The sequence below is a fragment of the Parasteatoda tepidariorum genome, chromosome 2 (genome assembly GCF_982258835.1).
Source record: "Parasteatoda tepidariorum strain Cologne lab strain chromosome 2, Ptep-v5.0, whole genome shotgun sequence".
In the NCBI taxonomy this organism is placed as follows: Eukaryota; Metazoa; Arthropoda; class Arachnida; order Araneae; family Theridiidae; genus Parasteatoda; species Parasteatoda tepidariorum.
This window is the reverse complement of record NC_141756.1, coordinates 99,945,698-99,966,013: the sequence shown is the minus strand read 5'-3', so window position 1 is coordinate 99,966,013 and position 20,316 is coordinate 99,945,698. Positions and strand designations below refer to the sequence as shown.

The window sequence follows — 20,316 nt, the reverse complement described above, 5'->3', positions numbered from 1 at the left end:
ATTTAAGTTAAAACATGATCATAAGTGATGAACAAAGTCAATTTAATGAACTTATTTCATCATAACTAAAATATAATTTTTTTAAACTCAGATATTGACTTATTTGGAGCATTGAACAATTGCTGGGCTAATTCAATACGTAATTTTAAATCGGAAGAGAAATACTGAAGCTATTAAGATTTATGTCCAATTGGTTCTCAGATGCAAAAAACTAAATTCTCCAAGAAAAAGAAAATAACATTTTAAGCTCCTGACAGTCTTCGAAGAATTAAGATCTAAAAATTTTTAGGGACCTAAAATAAAATTTATGAACTTTTTAATATTGTTTCTTAAGAAAATACCTTTCATTAATGTGTAAAATATTTTTAAATGAAAGAGTAACAAACACATTTTGATAAGGCCGAGTATATTATATTAAAATTATCAAAGATAAATATTTTATAAAATCTCACGCATAAGTGCATTACATTTGTGGAATATCACATTATAAAAATTGGCTTTCTTTACATTGCCTTGTCTGAATACATTCGAAGTTAAAATGTACATTAATAAGTTAAAATCATTGCATTCGATAAAAATAAATTAAACTTGAGATAAAACGTTTCTTAAAAATGGATGTGCAAGTGCTCGTTTGGCAGACAATCTACTCTCGGGTTCATAAGTAAGCATTTTTAGTAGAAGATCTTGACCTTCCAGGCTCAGCATTGGTAAAATTGTTCCGACATCTTGGGGTGCCCACCGTGGGAATGTGGTTTTATAATCTGGTAATTCAGAGCAACCTGGCCAACTATCTTCGTCTGGCGTTCCCAAGGTTCGAAAAACTCTAAACAATTGATCTATTTCAGAGTCTCCGGGAAAGAGTGGACGCTTTGTCAACATTTCAGCAAATATGCAACCAATGCTCCATATGTCAACACCCATACTGTAATGTTTGGCACCCAACAGTACTTCTGGTGCTCTGTACCATAAGGTAACTATCTCGTGAGTGTAAGCTTTCACAGGGACAGTGAAGCCTCTGGCTAAACCAAAATCTGCAAGTTTTATCGTCCCGCATTTGTCAACTAACAAATTTTGCGGTTTGAGATCGCGATGAAGAACTCTCCGTGCATGACAATATGCTAAACCTTGAAGAAGTTGACATAAATAACTTTTTGCAACATCTAAGGATAAACCAACGTTACCCTGTTGATCTAATAGTTTTTTTAGATCTAAATCTAAAAACTCAAAAACCAAATAAAGTTTTTGATTGCAATAAACAACATCTTCCAGTCGAACAACATTTGGATGGTCTAATTCTTTTAATAAACTGATTTCTCGCAGAGCAGTACTGGGGACACCTTCGGTTTCCGATTTTAAGCGTATTTTTTTTAGAGCTACAACTTTCTTAGAGTTTATATCTGTTGCTTTGTAAACAACACCGTATGTGCCTTCTCCTATTTTTTGAAGACTACCAAAATCTTTTAATTCCGCCATAATGTAAATAGCGGTACATCACACGAAAAGATTAAGCGGCAAACATACGATGTCAATCACTTTTTTTTGGCTCATATTTCCCACTCTAGTAGAGTTGAGATGAGATGTAAAGGCGGATTATATGGTAAATGATTAAATAAAAAAAAAAACCGTAACCGCTAAAGTTCTATCCCATTAACCCTACAAATCAGCGGTGACTCAGGAGTGCAAAGGAATTCCCATGCCAAGATCAGTTGATTTTATCTGAAAAGAATTAAATTATAATGAATTATTGTTTCTTAAATTTCAGTTTCTTTTATTCCAAAATGATGATATGATGAAGCCTTTACGTATTCATTTGATTATTTTTTGATTATTTTATTATTTTTTCTGCAGGTATTTTTTTGATTATTTTGATTATTTTTTGATTATTTGATTATTTTTTCTGCAGGTCACGTGTACTGTATTTTTTCCCTCCGCCAATGAAAAAATTCATACTCGTTTTCTAAACTGAGAGTTTTCATTTTTAAGACTCTCCTTATTAAATGTTTCAATCTCTTATGATTATATACTTTGAATTTTTTAAACATGTTAAAAGTACTTTTTACATTCGTCTTAGAAAATGATTTGTAATTTCCAATCTTTATTTTTGCTGTTGTTGCTAATTTACGTCACACTAGAGCTGCACAGTGGACTATTTGCGACTGTCTGGGAAACATCCCGAAGGATAATCCGAAGACATGCCATCACAATTTTGATCCTCTGCAGAAGGGATGGCACCCCCGCTTCGGTAGTCCGACGAGCTGCGCGCGAAGTCGAGCACTTTACGGTAGCACAGTTTAACGAGGACCAATACCGCACACCCTCGGCCCCTACGCAGACTGATCCAAGTGGTCACCCACCCGCACACTGACCGTAGCCAGTGATGCTTTTGAATTTCAATCCCGAAATTACTTTATGCCTGCAAATATTTGCATCTCTTTATTTGAATTAGTATATCGATATACTTGATCATTGTTGAATCAGCGTATTATTTACATAAAATTATCAAGGAGTGTTTGTAGCATGTAACCAAGTTCTTATCTCCCTGATTTCTCCCTGAGTTAGAGTATATGCTTTGTGCGTGATTGGTCAGAAATATTTCCATCGATCTTAACCTTTGAAGAGCTGTTACGAGACGAAAGATGTTCGAAATGTTTCAACTGAATCAGGAAAGGGACATTTTTTCAGAAATCCAAAGGAGAGGACTAGTTCGATCAAATTTTCTTTCAGTTGCATAAGTCTGTAAGACAAAATCCTAAACTTGCAACACTCGAGAAGAACGGTGAAGAGAATCCCAGACATCGAACCTAGACTAGAATGATAAATAGTTATAATTTTTTTGAGAGAAAAAAAAAGGTATAGCTTAAGAACCATGCAACTTTTTTGAATGCACTGACTGTTTTAAAACTTACACAGTTTACTCTGTGATCTGAACAGGATGTTCTGTAATATAGCACCTATACAGGATGTTCTGTAATCTCGGTAGAAAAATTATTTGTTTTACGAATTTTCAACAAAAATAAAGTGAGAAGAAATTTACAATGAGCAAGGGGAAAACAGGATGCTAACTAAAATCTGATGAATCATTATTGAGGAAAGTGAAACAAATACCATCAAATCCTGTTTGATTTTCAGAGGAAACATCTTCATGGTCCATGACTGTTAGAAAGCAAAAATCATGAAATTTTTTTAAACAGTAATTTCTTTAAAAAAAACATTAATAATTGACAGTGTAATAATTTGATGTTTTACTATAATTAGAAGCTTGCATTTAGCTGAAAAGCCTGTACTATAAACGTTAATAATAATATTATACAGTATCCAAGGAATTAATATTTTAAACAAAGAAACAAAAACAGCAGAAAAAATTTTAAAAAAAGCTAGATTTCAATTATTATTATTATTATTATTTTTTTTTTTTTTTGAAGAGAGAGAGAGGAGGAGGAGAAGAAAATAAAAAAATTATGACGCTATTTCATTCTCGGTAAAGGAAAATTAAAATTTTACTCAAAACTAAGATGGAAAATACAATCATTGAAACTTTAAGAATTAATAAATGATAAATACATTTTGTGAACAAATTACGGGGAAGCGATATTGGGGAAAAGTTACCGAAAGACGAAATAGATGGCGTTAACAAGAAAGCCAAACAGCGTTCTCAAAATCACTCTTCAGTTTCCAGTAGTTGTAATGGAAGGTATGTTTTCATTCGACATGGAAGTCTGTGATCGCTGTCCCTTTTTCTTTTTCTTTTTTTTTCTTTTTTTTTTTCTTTTTTTTTGGCGTAAGAGCTTTGCAATTGTCTGTTAAAGGTCGTTTTCTGTTGCCTTTTTAAAACTTTTTCTGTCTTAGATGAGAAATTCTCTGGTCGGGGAACAAATTCAGAAAAAAAAAAATGTCTCCTGTTTCATAGCATTCCTCGTCGGCAAAAAGAGTCCACAACTTGGGAAGGGAATCAGGTACTTGCACTTCAAAAAGAAGAAGAAGACCTCCCATTGCCACCCATGTGACATCTGACGATTGCGCCAGCTAATCTTTATTAGCAAAATGGCTTATTAAAGTTGAGCTAAGCTTTTCTACACAAGTTAGAATGTTAAATAACAATAAGTTAATTGGATACAGAGCCGTATCCCACATCGAATCAGTCTCGTCTACTTCCTTGACTTAATTGAGATTTATTATTTTTTTGTGTATTTTATTGTAGTTCCGGAGTGGACTGATTGTTAAGACACGGTTACCAGTAGAACACCGAAGTCAAGCATCACATCACTGGCTGCGGTCAATGTGCGAATGGGTGACCACTTGTATCAATCTACGAAGGGACCGAGGGTGTGCTGCATTGGTCCTCGTTAAACTGTTCTACCGTAAAGTGCTCGACTTCACGCGCAGGTCGTCGGGCTACTGAAGAGGGGGTGCCACCCCCTCTGCAGAAGATCAAAATTGTGATGGCATGTCTTCGGATCATCCTCAGGGATGCTTCCCAGACCGTCGCCATAGGCCATTATGTAGCTCTAGTGTGACGTAAATAAACTACAACTACAATTTTATTGAAACCATGATATATTTTTGTTTTGTGTACCTGCAACTTCGATGCATAATTAGTTTGTTAATGTTCTACATGGCTTCGTGCCTGTCCTTGTGTTAAGTCACTGCTTAAAAGCATTGAAATCCTTGAGAAAAAATCTTTGTGTAAGAATATAGAATGTGTCAACTTAAGAGAATTAATACTTGACGGGCTTGACTTACTCAAAATAGAATTGAAAGAATAAAGGCAAACGTAAACAAATGCCACGTTCAACAACCAATCAGGATCGAGATACCCACCTAACGTCACCTGCAGGTATCTCATTCTCTAAAAATGGTTTCTGAATAATGTCCCAAGAACATGAAACAAATCATTTTATTTTATGAGTTGGCTCCAGCATGGCATATAAAAAATCTCATTAATTTTCAAAATGTGTCTTTTTATTATATACGGTTTCACAAAATTGTTTTTACATTTATTATTCAAATTTTAATAAAAAAATATTTAATTCTCTCTGTAAATTTAGGACAATTGCGAGAAAAAAATTCGTCAATCCGCTGTGCTATAGAATCAAAGTAACACATTTGAAATTAATTATTATTATTTATTTAATTTCAATTTTCAGGTTGAACAATATTTAGGTTATACTTCTGTGTATGCTGTTAAGATACATCAAAATTTTAGAAATTTTAACTGAAGAAATGAAACCTATTTGTATAATAAAATGCCAATGTCTAAAATGAGATTTTAGCAATATATGATGCTAAATTAATTTTTTATAGCTGGTTTATTTCGGAAAAAAACTCAAAACATAAACCCGAGAAATTCATATGGACAAATATTTTTATTTTCCTTGATTAATCCATAAAATTATTATTGATAGCAAAATTTTCCTAATGCAGTTTTTATTCAAATTATTTAAAAAAATCTTAGTTAGCTTATTAAGTATTTAAGAAGAAAAATTAATATTTTTACCCTGACTCTTATCTTGTAATTTTTGAACATTAATATTCATCGAAACTCATCTCATCTGAACATCAAAACTCATCTGAACATTAAATATTTATCAAAATTGATAACAAAAAGAAAAAATGATTTCTGAAACAAAATAACACAGCGAACATGCGTACTTATTTTGAAATTTATGCAATTTTTTAGTGACAACTCCACTATTTGAGAATGGATTTATTTTTTTTTTATATTATTCACTACATCTCATGCTATATTTCAACGTGTCAAAATTTCATTGTGAATTGCTGCTGTTTGGCTGATTTTGTAAATAAACATATTTTTCCTCTCGCTTCAACTCGTGAAATTCCTATACAAAAATATATCATTTTGCACTCCTCTATGTTTGTTCAATGATCGTAGGTTGCACATATTTTTTAATCAAGAGGATGAAATGCAGAAATTGCATTTTGTTTTGCGAGTTATTACTTTCTATTCAGTCTGGAGACAATAGTACGTATATTCCTATAGTAAGTATGAAAAACTTTCGTACTTCTGAGGGTATTTTTCGGCTAGCCAAGTACTCAAAAGTTTATACATATATTAGGGAGACCGGAAAGTAATGTCCTTTCGGTGAATAAAATATTCGTTAGTCTTAAAAACCAATTCATTTTTTTTTTTATCCATTTTGATTAATTTTCGATCCGGCATTGAAAGGTTGTTGCCAACGAGGGTGAATACACTGTTGATTAAAAATAAAGTCTTGATAGCAAATATCAAAAGCACCGAAACGACATTAATTTCGGGTTATATATATATATATATATATTATCACTCTTAATTATATGTGAGTAAAAAAATTTCGGTTTAAATGTGCTTTCTTTGTGATTAAGGTTCATGAAATTCAGCGAAGTGGCACAACGATGGATTTCAGTCTGCATTCCATAATTTTTGATGTGAGTAATGGTAAGACACGTTATGTTTATTGCCTATAATAGGATTATCCTATTATATTGCCTATTATATTGCTATCCTATAATAATGCTTTATTATTATTGAGGAATCTTGTTATATTGCCTACAATAGGATTCTTCATAATAATAGGATTATTTTTTGTGAGGAGGATAAAGATTTGGTTGATGGTCACCCGCACTCGCTTTATTTGCATAATGGGCTAAGATTTTAGGAAGGATAATAAAGTGAAGTGATGTTCCTGTTGATTTTTTTTTTAATATTCAGACCAGAGCCTTGGGGACTCATGGCATAGAGCGTTCGCTTACAATGAGGGGAACCGGGTTCGAATCCACTGGTCGATACGAATTCCGGACCTGGCTTGCAGTGGTGGATGGATCATGGGTTAGAGAAACCCTTGCCGTTAGGCTAACGGCGGGAGGTTTTAGTGGTTTTTCCCTTCATGTAAAGAAAGCGAGGGTTAGTTTCATCAAGAAGTCCTACACAACGACAATTTTTCTTAATACTTGATCTAAGAGTTCCTTCGTCTTCTGGATTGGGTTTAAAATTACAAGAGTACGGAGTTGAACATTAGTAGTCGTAAACTCAAAATTGGGTCGGCTGCTCAACGACGGATGTAAAATAAAATATAGCTGTCAAAATAAATAAAAAAAGGTCCTTTATTTCACTTTTTTTTTCGTATAATATTGCTCTTTTCAACAGAAGAAAAATGAATTCCTCTTTAACTCTCTCAGGAAAAGGGGAAAAAATAGGAAAAAATGCTTTTATAGTGAGTGGCCATATTTTTTTCATTTCGCTATAAACATACAATTATTGTATCTTCAATATTAAAATTTTGTCGATGATTTGGAAACTTTTCATATTAGAGGACTTTTCGTTAGAGGCCTCGCACTTGTTACATCGAGCTTTTACTCTAACATTTAATTAGTAAATCAAAATTCTCTCTAATTGTTGAAAATGCCGTTAGCAGCAGAAACATTAAATTTGATAAAACTTGAAAGTAGCTTGTTTCCTTCGCAATTAAAGAACTTAATTTTACGCAAATCTCAATATTTCATTTTAGATACTCCCTCTGAAAAAAAAGAAAAAATATAGATATATATATATCGTGTTTCTTTCTCTTTTTTTCTCAAATAAAAGTTAATTTTCTTAAATCATTAAAATTGTAGAATTAAATATCAACCTTATTAATTGCAAACTTCTTTAAATTTTCCAGTATAATATTATCGTGAGTACATCCATTTTCGGGCCCATCCTTGGCAATTAACAAACCAAACGATCTTTAGTACTGCAGTAAGAACGCACTATAAAACGAAATCCTCTTTTTACTCTTTTACCTCAATTTGCGCTTCTGTTTTCCTATTGTGTAATAAGGCAATCTTATTACGAAAATATTTTAAATCGTTCCAGAAAATTTTTCCGTACACGTAAGTCGCTACTTGCTTTATAGATTTTGTTTTACGTTTTGTAATGTTTTTCCTTTACATTTTATTTTAGGTTTTTTACGTGATTTTTATGATCTTAATGCTTTCTATTCTAATTTGTTTTAAAAAGTTTTCTTGACTGCTCCTCACACTATTGTATTGATATTTTTTTGGCTATATTGATACAATATTAGAAAGCACTCCCTTTTGCAGACATAATCGTGTGAGCTAATGAAGAGATTATATATTTTTTTCCCGGATTTTTTTTTTAAATAACTTTCTTTTTCTCTTTTTTCATTGTTCTGTAATCTTTTTCCATGCTTTCTCTACTTTTTGAACTAGATTTTTTTACCTTTCCAGCATATTTGAAAATTTGTTCCATTTTATTAGATGAAGAAGTAACTGTTCAGAAACTCCTTCCCGATTCTAAGGCTGAATTCACGAGAAAAGCACACGAACTGTGGTCACAGATGAAATTGCAAAAAAAGATATGGGATGCTGTGTTACACACTGAAGACGAAGGTTGTTTATTGGTGCAGAAGCAAGTTTCCGCTTTTTTTTTTCTTCTTTTCATCGTTTTATTTCTTAAGATTCCAAACTTTTTCAGCTCATTTTCATTAATTTCAAAAACCTTATTTTTTATGAGCTCTTGGCCCAAATGAGATTATTTCGAGGTTTGTAGTTTCGAGACCTTCTAATCTGAATATATAGAAGATTGTGTATCAATGGATAGTTGACTAAATGTAAACAATAACAAGCTTCCTTAAACTGGAAGAGTCCCGCAGTGGACTGATCGTTAAGACACGGTTCCCGCCAGATCACCGAAGTCAAGCATCACTGGCTGCGGTCAGTGTGCGGGTGGGTGACCACTTGAATCAGTCTGCGTAGGGACCGAGGGTGTGCGGTATTGGTCCTCGTTAAACTGTTCGACCATAAGGTGCTCGACTTCGCGTGCAGATCGTCGGGCTACCGAAGCGGGTGTGCCCCTCTGCAGAGGATCAAAATTGTGATGGCGTGTCTTCGGATCATCCTCAGGGATGTTTCCCAGACCGTGGCCAATAGCCCATTGTGCAGCTCTAGTGCGAAGTAAATGAACTACAACAACAATAAACTGGAAGAGTCCCGTAGTGGACTGATCGTTAAGACACGGTTCCCAGCAGATCACCGAAGTCAAGCATCACTGGCTGCGGTCAGTGTGCAGGTGGGTGACTACTTGAATCAGTCTGCGTAGGGACCGAGAGTGTGCGGTATGGGTCCTCGTTAAACTGTTCTGCCATATGGTGCTCGACTTCGCGTGCAGATCGTCGGGCTACCGAAGCTGGTGTGCCCCTCTGCAGAGGATCAAAATTGTGATGGCATGTCTTCGGATCAATTGTGCAGCTCTAGTGCGACGTAAAGGAACTACAACAACATATAACACTTTATATAACGTTATCACGAGCCTATCTTGGTAGCAAATATTCCACTCTACGTGTTGTTTCTTCCAAATTTCTACCCTTTAACCTCTTGCTTACGGTGCTTAGCATGATGAAGCCATTGTGGTTCACTTATTGTACTAGCCGTAAGCAAAGGGTTAAAGGTGGAACCTGTAGAAACTGAGATGAGAATGAAGTGAGTGTAATTATGAGCGGCTGCGACCGAGTACTTTTATCGATTTTTTGGCGAAATGTCTCGGAGAAAAATTTCGGTTAGTCATTTTAATTGAGAATTGGAACTAGGCTTAAGTAACATCAAACTGCTTTTATATCTTCTTTTCTCTTCAAGGGCTGTGATGTCACTGTGTAGTCCATACTTCAGAGCTCTCTTCACTTCAAAGATCAACAAACAACCCCGTAGAGAGTTCAGAATACCAGGAATTGGAACGGATATGCTATCACTCATCATATACTATGCTTATACAGGTTAGAGGTTTTTTATTTTATAACAGCCGAGACACTTTTATTTTATAACAGTCGTTGAACAGCCGGCTCAATTTTGAGTTTACGACTATCAATGCTCAACTCCGTAGCCTTATGATTTTGAAACAAATCCAGAAGACACGATAACTCTTAGATCAAGTATTGGAGGAAGTTTACCTTCGGGGAGGACTTTTAGAGGGAACTAAACCGCATCTACGTCACATGGTGAGGAAATCCACGTAAATTTCCCATGGTTAGCCTGTTGGCAAGGGGAGTCTATCCCATGATCCGTCTACTGTTGAGAATATTTTACGTCATCACTGCGATCGGTGCAGGCCGAGTGCAGAATTCATATCGACCAGCCACCACTGGGATTCGAACCTGGTTCACCTTATTGAAGGCGAATGCTCTGCAACCTGAGCCACCACGTCTCAGGTACGGCTTTTATTTTATAACAGTCGTGGAATAGTCAACCCGATTTTGGGTTTGCGACTACTAATCTTCAACACCGTTGCCTTGTAATTTTGAACCAATCCAGAAGACAAGGAAACTCCAGGATCAGTACCCCCAGAGGTATGATTTATTATAGGAACACGGAGAACTTTGAGACTTGACACATTTTTAACGTGCATCAATCACCATTTACTACACGGGGAGTATTCGGCAGGTGGGGATCGAACCCACTACCTCTTGGCACTGACTGATCATTGAATCACTCTTCTTTTTTTAATCATGTTGGCACAAGTGCACTTCACTGACACTGAAGCGTGCTTCACTTCGGGATGAACGCATTCTTACTTGATGAGTAAAGTTCGAGGTATCTCGCTATTATTAGAGAGATTTTGCATAGTTTCCCCTTAACTCTATTTGAGCTTTATAGCGCATGCGCAAAATTTCCCTACAAATCCCCTAGGTAAAAGACTAGAAAATAAAGTTAATGATTCGGTTAACGTAAAACAAACACTATGCGAATTCTTGCAATTATTGTTTTAACTTCAAGATGAAACATGTCATAAAAAAGCAACAAAATAGGCTTAAAAACACTTATTATTTGATTAAATGAAAGCTAGCCAAATGAACTCAAACTGCATGCAAGAAAATTTGTCAACCTAAAAATAGATACGACGGTTGGAGAATACTTCTGAAATTACAAAATGAAAGTGAATTGATAAAATCAACAAAAAAAGTGTTCATTTAGTCTTCAAATTGTGGCCCTTTAGATTTTTTAAAATTCTTTTATTTGATAAGTGTTTAGATTTAAGTGTGAGCGAGCAAGGCCATTACTTCCTACATCAGAAAGCTCCCACTCGGTTTTTTATAAGTAGTTCTGCGCAGACTATTTAAAAAGTGAACCAGTTGTGCGCATGAACCCAAATTCTATTATAAGAGTAATTGAGAGAAATTTTTCATATATATATATTTGAGAATTGAATCTGTAGTGATCGACAAGTGAATTAGACAAACCAATCAAATTCCAAATTTAAAAAAAATTTAGACATATATTTGCTACCACTTTCGTATTTTTACTAGATTTTGTATCAAATGGCTCTTTCGTAAACTGGTTTGCCTTCATAGTGGTCTGATCGGACTACCTCTAAGAAACCATGTTGAGGCTTTCAGTTATAGGAGGCGTTGGCAAGGTCACAGATCAGAGATTGCGGCTGTTTATTGATTAGACCAGATAATTTTTATTTTCTATTTAAAGTCCTTGGCCAAATTATTAGACACATTATAAGATTCTATGTAAAATATTAATTATCAGGTGATACTATACAGCTTTATTGTTTTTACGCGACTGAAGCCGATTCACTTGTTTACGTTCGTGTAACAATTAGTTAAATTAGACGATATATAATATAAGTTCCACGATTGGATAAAATAGACGATATATTATATAACTATAGAATATTTATTATATCAGGTATTATATTATAATTATTAGATAAATTATGGATGGGTGGTCTAATGTAAACAATAACAAGCGTCCTTAAACCGGAAGAAATTTAGAAAATTTCCGGTGTATCCCTCCTCTTATGTTATGACTACGAGGCGATGTGTGAACAAGCCTAATATTCTATGCAGTTTTGTTTATTGTAATTTGGGCTCAAATCTAAACATAATTGTACCATTCATAAGAGCTTTCAGAAATGTATTGAATCTCAGAGGTCGTAAGGCCAAAACATTTTTTGGAAAGTTAATATCTCATTGTGAATAATTCTTAAGGTTTGCCATGTTTTGTATTTTATCCCTTATTTGGCTACATTTGAATAAAATGTCGCCAAAAATATCTTTAAAAATATCTTTTTAAGTTAGCCTAATTAGAAAATATTCTAATGATTATAATATTAATATGATAATGATGAAGTTTAAAGGCTGAAAGAAAGAATTCGGTACATGTGAAATACTGCAAAAGATATGATACAATAATATGATGGCGCGTTTTTTCAATCTGCGGCGTAAAAATATATCGGAAGCAGTAACCCGGAAGTCTTGAAAGAGCAATTTTATCACTAGCGCCACCACCCTTAGCTTTACACGATCACCCATCCAGTAAACGCACTGTAGTTTTTTAAAAATTACATGTTTTGCACGAGTTTATAGGCAATACTTTTATACACTGGTTATCATAAATTAAGGAAAAATCACAAAAATAGCGATAACTCTTTCAAAAGTAAGCCAAACCGTGCAAAATTTGCATATGTTGTCCACTAAGAGTAGCTGAGTAAAATTGCAATATGCAAATTAGTGGCGCTGCACTCGGCTTACGTCATCTGCCTGGAGCATAAAAGTCCAAGTTTGAGAGAAAGCACACAAATTTTACTGTGATTGCGACATTGAAAATCTGAGATAGCCAATTCGTAATAATGACCTCTAGGCATCATTTGCCTGAAGAACTACGATGGAGAGCCATCGGGAGACTAGAGGCAGGGCAGAGTCAATCAGAAGTGGCCAGATGGCTAAATGTGAGTCCATCTGTGGTTCATAGACTTTGGAGGCAATTTCAAACCACAGATTCGGCATCTAGGAGGTTCAGTCAAGGACGGCCAACTGTTACGACCAGTGCCGATGACCGATATTTGACATTAAGTGCACGCAGGAATAGAACCGCTACTCCGACACATCTTAGATCCTCTCTTGCTGCAGCCACCGGAAGGTTGGTGTCAACGTCAACTGTGCGCAGAAGGCTCCACGAAGGTGGTCTGTATGCGAGACGACCAGCCATTTGCGTGCCGCTCACATCACGCCATAGGAGAGACCGTTTGCAGTGGGCCCGACAACATGTCCACTGGACGTCAGATCAATGGAGGCCTGTTCTCTTTACGGATGAGTCCAGGTTTAGTCTAGAAAGTGACAGTAGACGTTATTTGATATGGAGAGAACCTGGGACCCGTTATCATCCATCAAACATCCGTGAAAGAGATGCATACGGAAGAGGCAGTGTCTGTGTTTGGGGAGGCATATCCTTAGGAGGGCGCACATACCTCCATGTCTTTCCAAGGGGAACCGTGAATGCTCAGGTTTATCGAGACAACATCCTTGATGCTTATGTGCGCCCATATGCCGGGGCAATTGGTGATTGCTTCCTGTTACAGGACGATAATGCAAGACCACACAGAGCTCGCATTGTTGATGATTATCTTCAACAGGAAACAATTACTCGCATGGAGTGGCCAGCTCGATCCCCGGACTTGAATCCTATCGAGCACGTTTGGGATGCTCTAGGGAGGCGTGTATCTGCCATCAATCCGCCCCCTCAGACCCTTGCCACGCTTGCAACTGCTTTACAAGAGCAATGGCTCTCACTTCCTATTGAACTGATAGACCGCATAATTGAAAGCATCACACATCGCTGTTTGTGCTGTATTGCTTCTAGAGGCAATCATATTCCATATTAAAGGTACTTTTTCTATTGCAAACCGATACTTCCAATTTGTTTATTTTATACATGTGCTAATTTCTATACTACTATTAATGTCTGATAATTTCTTTTTATGTTGTTTAATACCTTACTATGTGTTGTATATTGTGGGTAAGTTTCATAAAATTCCATGTGTAATTTCTTGAGTTATCGCGATTTTTGTGAATTTTCCTTAATTTATGATAACCAGTGTATTTAAACATACATGAAATGGGGTTTTTTCGGAAGATTTTTTATATATTTTCTATTTGTATTTATTTTTAACATATTGCATTACAATGTTAACCAATTAATGCACGAATGTAAACAAATGCAAATCGGGTTTCAGCCACGTAAAAAACAATGAAGCTGTATAGTATCACCTGATGTTACATAGAATCTTCTTCTAATAATTTGGCCAGGGACTTTATTTTGTTTGCTTCTGAGAAAGATTACAGTGATGTTTAGATTGGAATAAGAACTAGAGTTTTATTGGTCACAGGTAAAACCGGAGTTACGGAGGAAAACGTGGCAAATTTACTACCAGCCGCGGATCAGTTTTGCGTTGACGGAATGATAGAAGATTGCAGCCAATTTTTAATCGAGAGGATGAACTGCGAGAATTGCATCGGCATCGGACAATTTGCGAGATGTTACTTCGTATTTAGTCTGGAGACAACAGTATATTGGTATAGAAAACTTTGGTACTTTTTAAGAATCACTTTATTGGATGCTCAACTTAACGTTTGTTATCAATTAAATTGTGATAGTGTATCTGTTAGCGGCAAAGTATGAAATCCGGCATTCTATGGAATGCCTAGGCATTGTATATAATGCCTAAAACTAGCCGGCAATGTATTAAACGATTTATATTTCCCACATTTCCTAGGCATAGAATGCCAAATGAGAAATCGGCAAAGTACAAAATAAATCTCCGATTCGCTGCGTAATGTAATTTGAAATGTCATTCAAGCCTGCCATGTTGCAACAAATAAGTTAATTTCTTATTTTTTATATGAAACTTTTGGTTCCCTTAATAAGAAAGGCATAAATTATGTTTTGTGCAACTTTCATTTTTCTTTACGCATTTTGAATAATTTTTTTTTAATGGCACTCTCATTATTTTTTCACAATTAAATTTTTATTTTTTAAGAAAGGCACATCATTTACGCAATAACCCCATTAGGACGTTTTGTTTCATACTTTACCTAAATAGCATTTGTCCTTCTATAGAATGCCTAGGTATTGTATACAATGCCCAGGGAAAGTACGTAATACTTCTCATATTTCGTACCTTGCCTAAAAACAGCCGGCATTGTATACAATGCCTATGCATTCCATAGAATGTCAGCGTTTCATACTTTGCCGGTAACATATAGAAAAATGTACAGGGGCACGATGGAATAAAAAAATTTCAACACTTGATAATTAATTGGAGAATCAGTAATTGTTAAACAGGTAGTAAAAAAACGCGTAGGCCGCTGAAATGCAACAACAGAGAAGAGCCCCAAAAAAGGCGCCTGGTCTGAACCAGTGACTGCTATAATGTTGTTTAGGAATCTTTCTTTTGCTCAGAATGAATAGCAGAGCTCAGTTAGTTGAAGGTGACATTTTAGTAAATTTAAATCAATCTTTATTGTTGATACTTAGGACATGAAGACTAGGTCATTTATTTTAGGACATTTCCAATTGGCAAAATCTATAAATTAGTAACACTCATTTAAGTTGTGTACTTCATGATATTCATATTCTTGGTGAGTAATTTTATAGCCAAAATATCCCGGCTATCCTTAGATTATTCTTTGGCCCTTTATTGACAAATACACTTCTATCATTCTTTTACTCCAAAATCACTCAGATTGTCCTTTTGGATCTTCGGTTATTTTATTTTATTTTATAACCGTCGTTGAACAGCTGATCCAACTTTCGGGTTTGCGACTACTAATGTTCAACGCCACAGACTTGTAATTTTGAACCCGATTCAGAAGACAAGTTAACTCCTGGATCAAGCATTGGGAGAAATTTGCCGGCGTTGAGGACTTTTTAATGGAATTAACCAGCATTTGCGTTACACGGAGAGCCACCACAGAAACTTCCTATGATTAGCCTTACCTGACGGCAAGGAGACTCTAACCCATGATCCTTCTATCACTTAGGATATTTCACGTCAGCACTGTGGTCGGTGCAAGCCGGATGCGGATCGCATCAATCAGCCATTGCTGGGATTCGAACCCGGTTCGCCTCATTGGAAGGCGAACACTCTATCCCCTGAGCTATCGCGGCTCACAGTAAACACATTGAATATAGATGCAATTTTAAAACTATCTCTAAACATTTTCAATGCAATTTTTGAGAGCCACGATGGCTCAGGAGATAGAGTGTTCGCCTTCCAATGAGGCGAACCGGGTTCGAATCCCAGCAATGGCTGATTGATGCGAGTCCGCATCTGGCTTGCACCGACCACAGTGCTGACGTGAAATATCCTAAGCGGTAGACGGATCATGGTTTCATCAACAAATAATCCGTCTACCACTAACGATATTTTACGTCAGCACTGTGGTCGGTGTGAGTCATGTGCGGAATTCGTATCGGCCAGCCACCACTGGGATTCGAACTCGGTTAAACTTAATTGGAAGGCAAACTTTCTATCCCCTGAACCACTACGGTCCTATCTTCGTTTATTGAGATTTTTGGAATTAAGGGTGAAATAAATAAACAAAGAAATTAATATTGTAAAGCTAAGACTAACTTAAGAACTTTCTCCGATGTTTTTTTTCTTTCTTTTTTCCTTTTTTTTCTCAACGGCAGGTACTGAACTTTCCGTTCTTCACCTAGAAAGATGCCGGAGGTGTTACTCATTTAACGTTACCCAGTGGGCACCTGTGAACCTAAGTCACGGAGGCGAGCAACATTACCCACGCCACACTGCCACAGATATCCGTTCTATAGGGTGGGTCACATTCGCATCCTGACCTGAGCGGGTTTCGTATCCGCAACCGTAGGCTTCACAGTCAGGCACGCTGACCGCTCGGCCACTGCCGGAACTTTCTCCGATGCAATAAAAAAAATTCTATCAAATTTGCCTAAAGCTGCTTTGTTCTTCAAACGGTCTTTCTTTTGGTTTGGTTTTTAGTAACTTCTTTTTTACATCGTTTTGAAAGTGTATTTTTCATTTTATATGAATTTTCTCATTTTATATGCTTATTTTGAATTGTAAATGCTGGAATGCTTTTGACTTAGAAGTTTTTTCCTCTGTAATTTGCGATAAAGATCTAATATATTTCAATTCTAAAAGGTACTTGATGAGTCATTTTGTAGAAGTAGTTCGGAAGAGTGAAGATTTCTTGGAATTGCCTCTGCAAGATGTTATTAAGTTGCTGAATTCTGACAGAATCAATGTGCGCAGCGAAGAGACGGTCTGGGAAGCCGGCATCCGTTGGATAGACCACAAGTAAATGAATTGATAATTTACAAAATTGTTTTTTTTTTTTCAATTATTTTTTTTCCAATTAAATACCTGCAAAATATTACCCCAATGGATGAGTCAGGAAAGCGGTCGAAATTTTGGATGCTCATTTTATAATGCATCCCACTTGCTCCACTGTCTCCCGTAATTGCTTCTTATTTATAATTATTTTTTAAAAATCGAAATTATTTTAAACTCGAAAAGACATTTTGCAAATGGTTCATATAGTTATTATAAGTTTTGTCAGCACATTATGTTAATATGCTAATTGTTACGAAAGGAATGATTAACCTATATCATATATATATATATATATATATATATATATATATATATATATATATCTTTTGCGCATAATTGTATATATGTGTGTATTGTTATTAGGGCAGATGAGAGGAAGCAATACATTGATTCTATAATGAGATGTGTCCGACTTGGTTTACTTGACACTCAGTACTTCATTGAAAAAGTCAAGAAGCACCAGTAAGAAAATTTTGCACCTTTTACGCTTTTCTTCTTCTTTTTTTTAAAAAAAAACATATCTATCTATTTTAAATTTTCAATAGTAACGTTAAGTGAAGTTATTGTGGGATATTTTTAAAATTGCAAAGCATACTTTATCAATATAGATCTTTTAAATATATTCTATGTTGCAAGTAAAAATATATTCTATGTTGCTGCGGAAATTTTTAGAGCACATTGTCACAAAAACAGCACATTGGATAAATAACTGCATGAAACTTAATTTTATCACCTTGAAATTGAATGAAAAGTTATTCCAACTCACAGTAAACTTATTTTATATTTATATTTTATATTATAACCGTCGTTGTGAACAGCAGACCCAATTTTATGGATTTACGACCATTAATGTTCAACTCCGTAGCCTTGTAATTTTGAACCCAATCCAGAAGACAAGGGAACTCTTGAATCGAGTATTGGGAGAAATTTGCCTGCGTGGAGGACTTTTTGATGGAACCAATCCACGTTTGCGTTACAGGAAGAAGAAGACCCCGAGAACCTCCCACAGTTAGCCTGACAACAAGGGGACTCTTACCCATGATCCGTCTACCACTAAGGATATTTCACGTCAGCACTGTGGTCGGTGCAAGCCAGATGTAGAATTCGTATCGACTGGGATTCGAACCCGGTTCGCCTCATTGGAAGGCGAATGCTCTATCCATTGAGCCATCGCGGCTCACAGGGTTCACACTGAACCGGGGTTCGAATCCCAGCGATGACTGATTGATATGAATCTGCATCCGGCTTGCGCTGATCGCAGTGCTGACGTGAAATATCCTCAGTGGTAGACGGATCATGGATTAGAGTACTTTTGGGGTCAGGGTTACCGTGGGAGGATCTCGTGGTCTTCCTCTCCATGCAACGCAAATGTGGGTTTGTTCCATCGAAAAGTCCTCTACGAAAGCAAATTTCTCCCAATACTTGATCCAGGAGTTCCTTGTCTCCTGGATTAGTTTCAAAATGACAAGACTACGGAGTTGCCGTGCAATTTACATATTATAATATTATACATACATATTTGCATATTATTGGGTTTATGTAGTAGTCGTAAACCTAATAATTGGGCCGGCTGTACAAACGACGGTTGTAAAATAAAATAAAATGTATTTTTTGGATTTTTTTTAAAGGAAAATAAAGAAAAAAATCCGAAATAAAGTATTAATAATTTTTGTATAGTTCACGAGATATATTTTACACCTAATTGAAGGAGATAAAAAACTAAGTTGATAAGTCTAATAGTTTTAAAGTTATGAGAGTTACAAGTATATAACTTTTATAACTTTCAATTTATACCTTTCTACGTATGAAATCTTCCTAATTTTGAAATTATTGCTTACCTTTGGTTTAAAAAAATATATAAAGTACACAATACCTCACTTGTCAATATGCATCAATAATATGTATAAATGCAAAAGTTTTATTTTTTTTAAGCATGAAACTTCTAAAAACTCCAATTGGCTTGGCACTTTCAGCTTATAGAAAATAATGCATAGGATTCACTCGTCCGCACTGCTGGGTCAGATTTGTAAATAGAAGTACAAAAACGGTTGATTTATTAAAAAATTTAATAACTTTCGAGTTTTATTTAATTTTATTCAATTTAATGCATCTTCCTTGTTTAGATTGAAAGTATATACAAAATTGTTCATACTAATTCTCCTCTAACATCTGGCTTGGTTTTAGAGTCATTCGAGTCAGTATAAAATTTAAATAAATATAACTAAATCGTCATTTGCCTGTATAGTAAACTTTATACTTTTACCCTCTCCCCTCGTATCTTGCGGTTCACCTGGTGGAAGGGGCAACTCTTAAAAACGATTTTCCCTGTTTAATTCCGTATTGAGCTATTTTTAAGTGATACGGCTTACATCATTTTTTTCCCTTTTCATCCAGCCATATTGAGAACAACGAGACCTAGTTAAACCTATAATTTCATATTGAGATAATTTAATGTGATACGGCTCACGTTATTTTCCCCGTTTCCATCCTGCTATATTGAGAACAACGAGACCTAGTTAAATCTAATTATTTCCGTATTGTGCTACTTTTATGTGATACAGGCTACATCATTTTTCCGCTTTCAATCCAGCTATATTGAGAACAACGAGACCTAATTAAACCTAATTAATTCCGTATTGATCTACTTTTACGTGATACGACTTACATCATTTTTTCCCTTTTCATCAGCCATATTGAGAACAACGAGACCTAGCTAAACCTATAATTTCATATTGAGATAATTTAATGTGATACGGCTCACGTTATTTTCCCCGTTTCCATCCTGCTATATTGAGAACAACGAGACCTAGTTAAATCTAATTATTTCCGTATTGTGCTACTTTTATGTGATACAGGCTACATCATTTTTTCCGCTTTCAATCCAGCTATATTGAGAACAACGAGACCTAATTAAACCTAATTAATTCCGTATTGATCTACTTTTACGTGATACGGCTTACATCATTTTTTCCCTTTTCATCCAGCCATATTGAGAACAACGAGACCTAGTTAAACCTATAATTTCATATTGAGATAATTTAATGTGATACGGCTCACGTTATTTTCCCCGTTTCCATCCTGCTATATTGAGAACAACGACACCTAGTTAAATCTAATTATTTCCGTATTGTGCTACTTTTATGTGATACAGGCTACATCATTTTTCCGCT

General features: G+C 35.4%; 2 protein-coding genes across 2 annotated transcripts in view; one reads left to right on the top strand and one right to left on the bottom strand.

Moving 5' to 3' along the window:
- Positions 1–389: 389 nt before the first annotated feature.
- LOC107443618 (cyclin-dependent kinase 2) lies at positions 390–1,792 on the bottom strand. The gene has a single exon (XM_016057582.5). The coding sequence runs from the start codon at positions 1,471–1,473 to the stop codon at positions 583–585; it is 891 nt and encodes a 296-aa protein (XP_015913068.2). The 5' UTR covers positions 1,474–1,792; the 3' UTR covers positions 390–582.
- Positions 1,793–4,970: 3,178 nt separating this feature from the next.
- LOC107443214 (kelch-like protein 10) overlaps positions 4,971–20,316 on the top strand; it is a 23,625-nt gene continuing 8,279 nt past the window's right edge. The window contains exons 1-7 of the mRNA XM_087157863.1: positions 4,971–5,094; positions 6,361–6,433; positions 8,254–8,404; positions 9,628–9,764; positions 14,162–14,348; positions 16,955–17,110; positions 17,510–17,608. Coding sequence (XP_087013989.1) covers positions 6,391–6,433; positions 8,254–8,404; positions 9,628–9,764; positions 14,162–14,348; positions 16,955–17,110; positions 17,510–17,608 — 773 coding nt within the window. The 5' untranslated portion in view covers positions 4,971–5,094; positions 6,361–6,390. The remainder of the gene's footprint in view (positions 5,095–6,360; positions 6,434–8,253; positions 8,405–9,627; positions 9,765–14,161; positions 14,349–16,954; positions 17,111–17,509; positions 17,609–20,316) is intronic.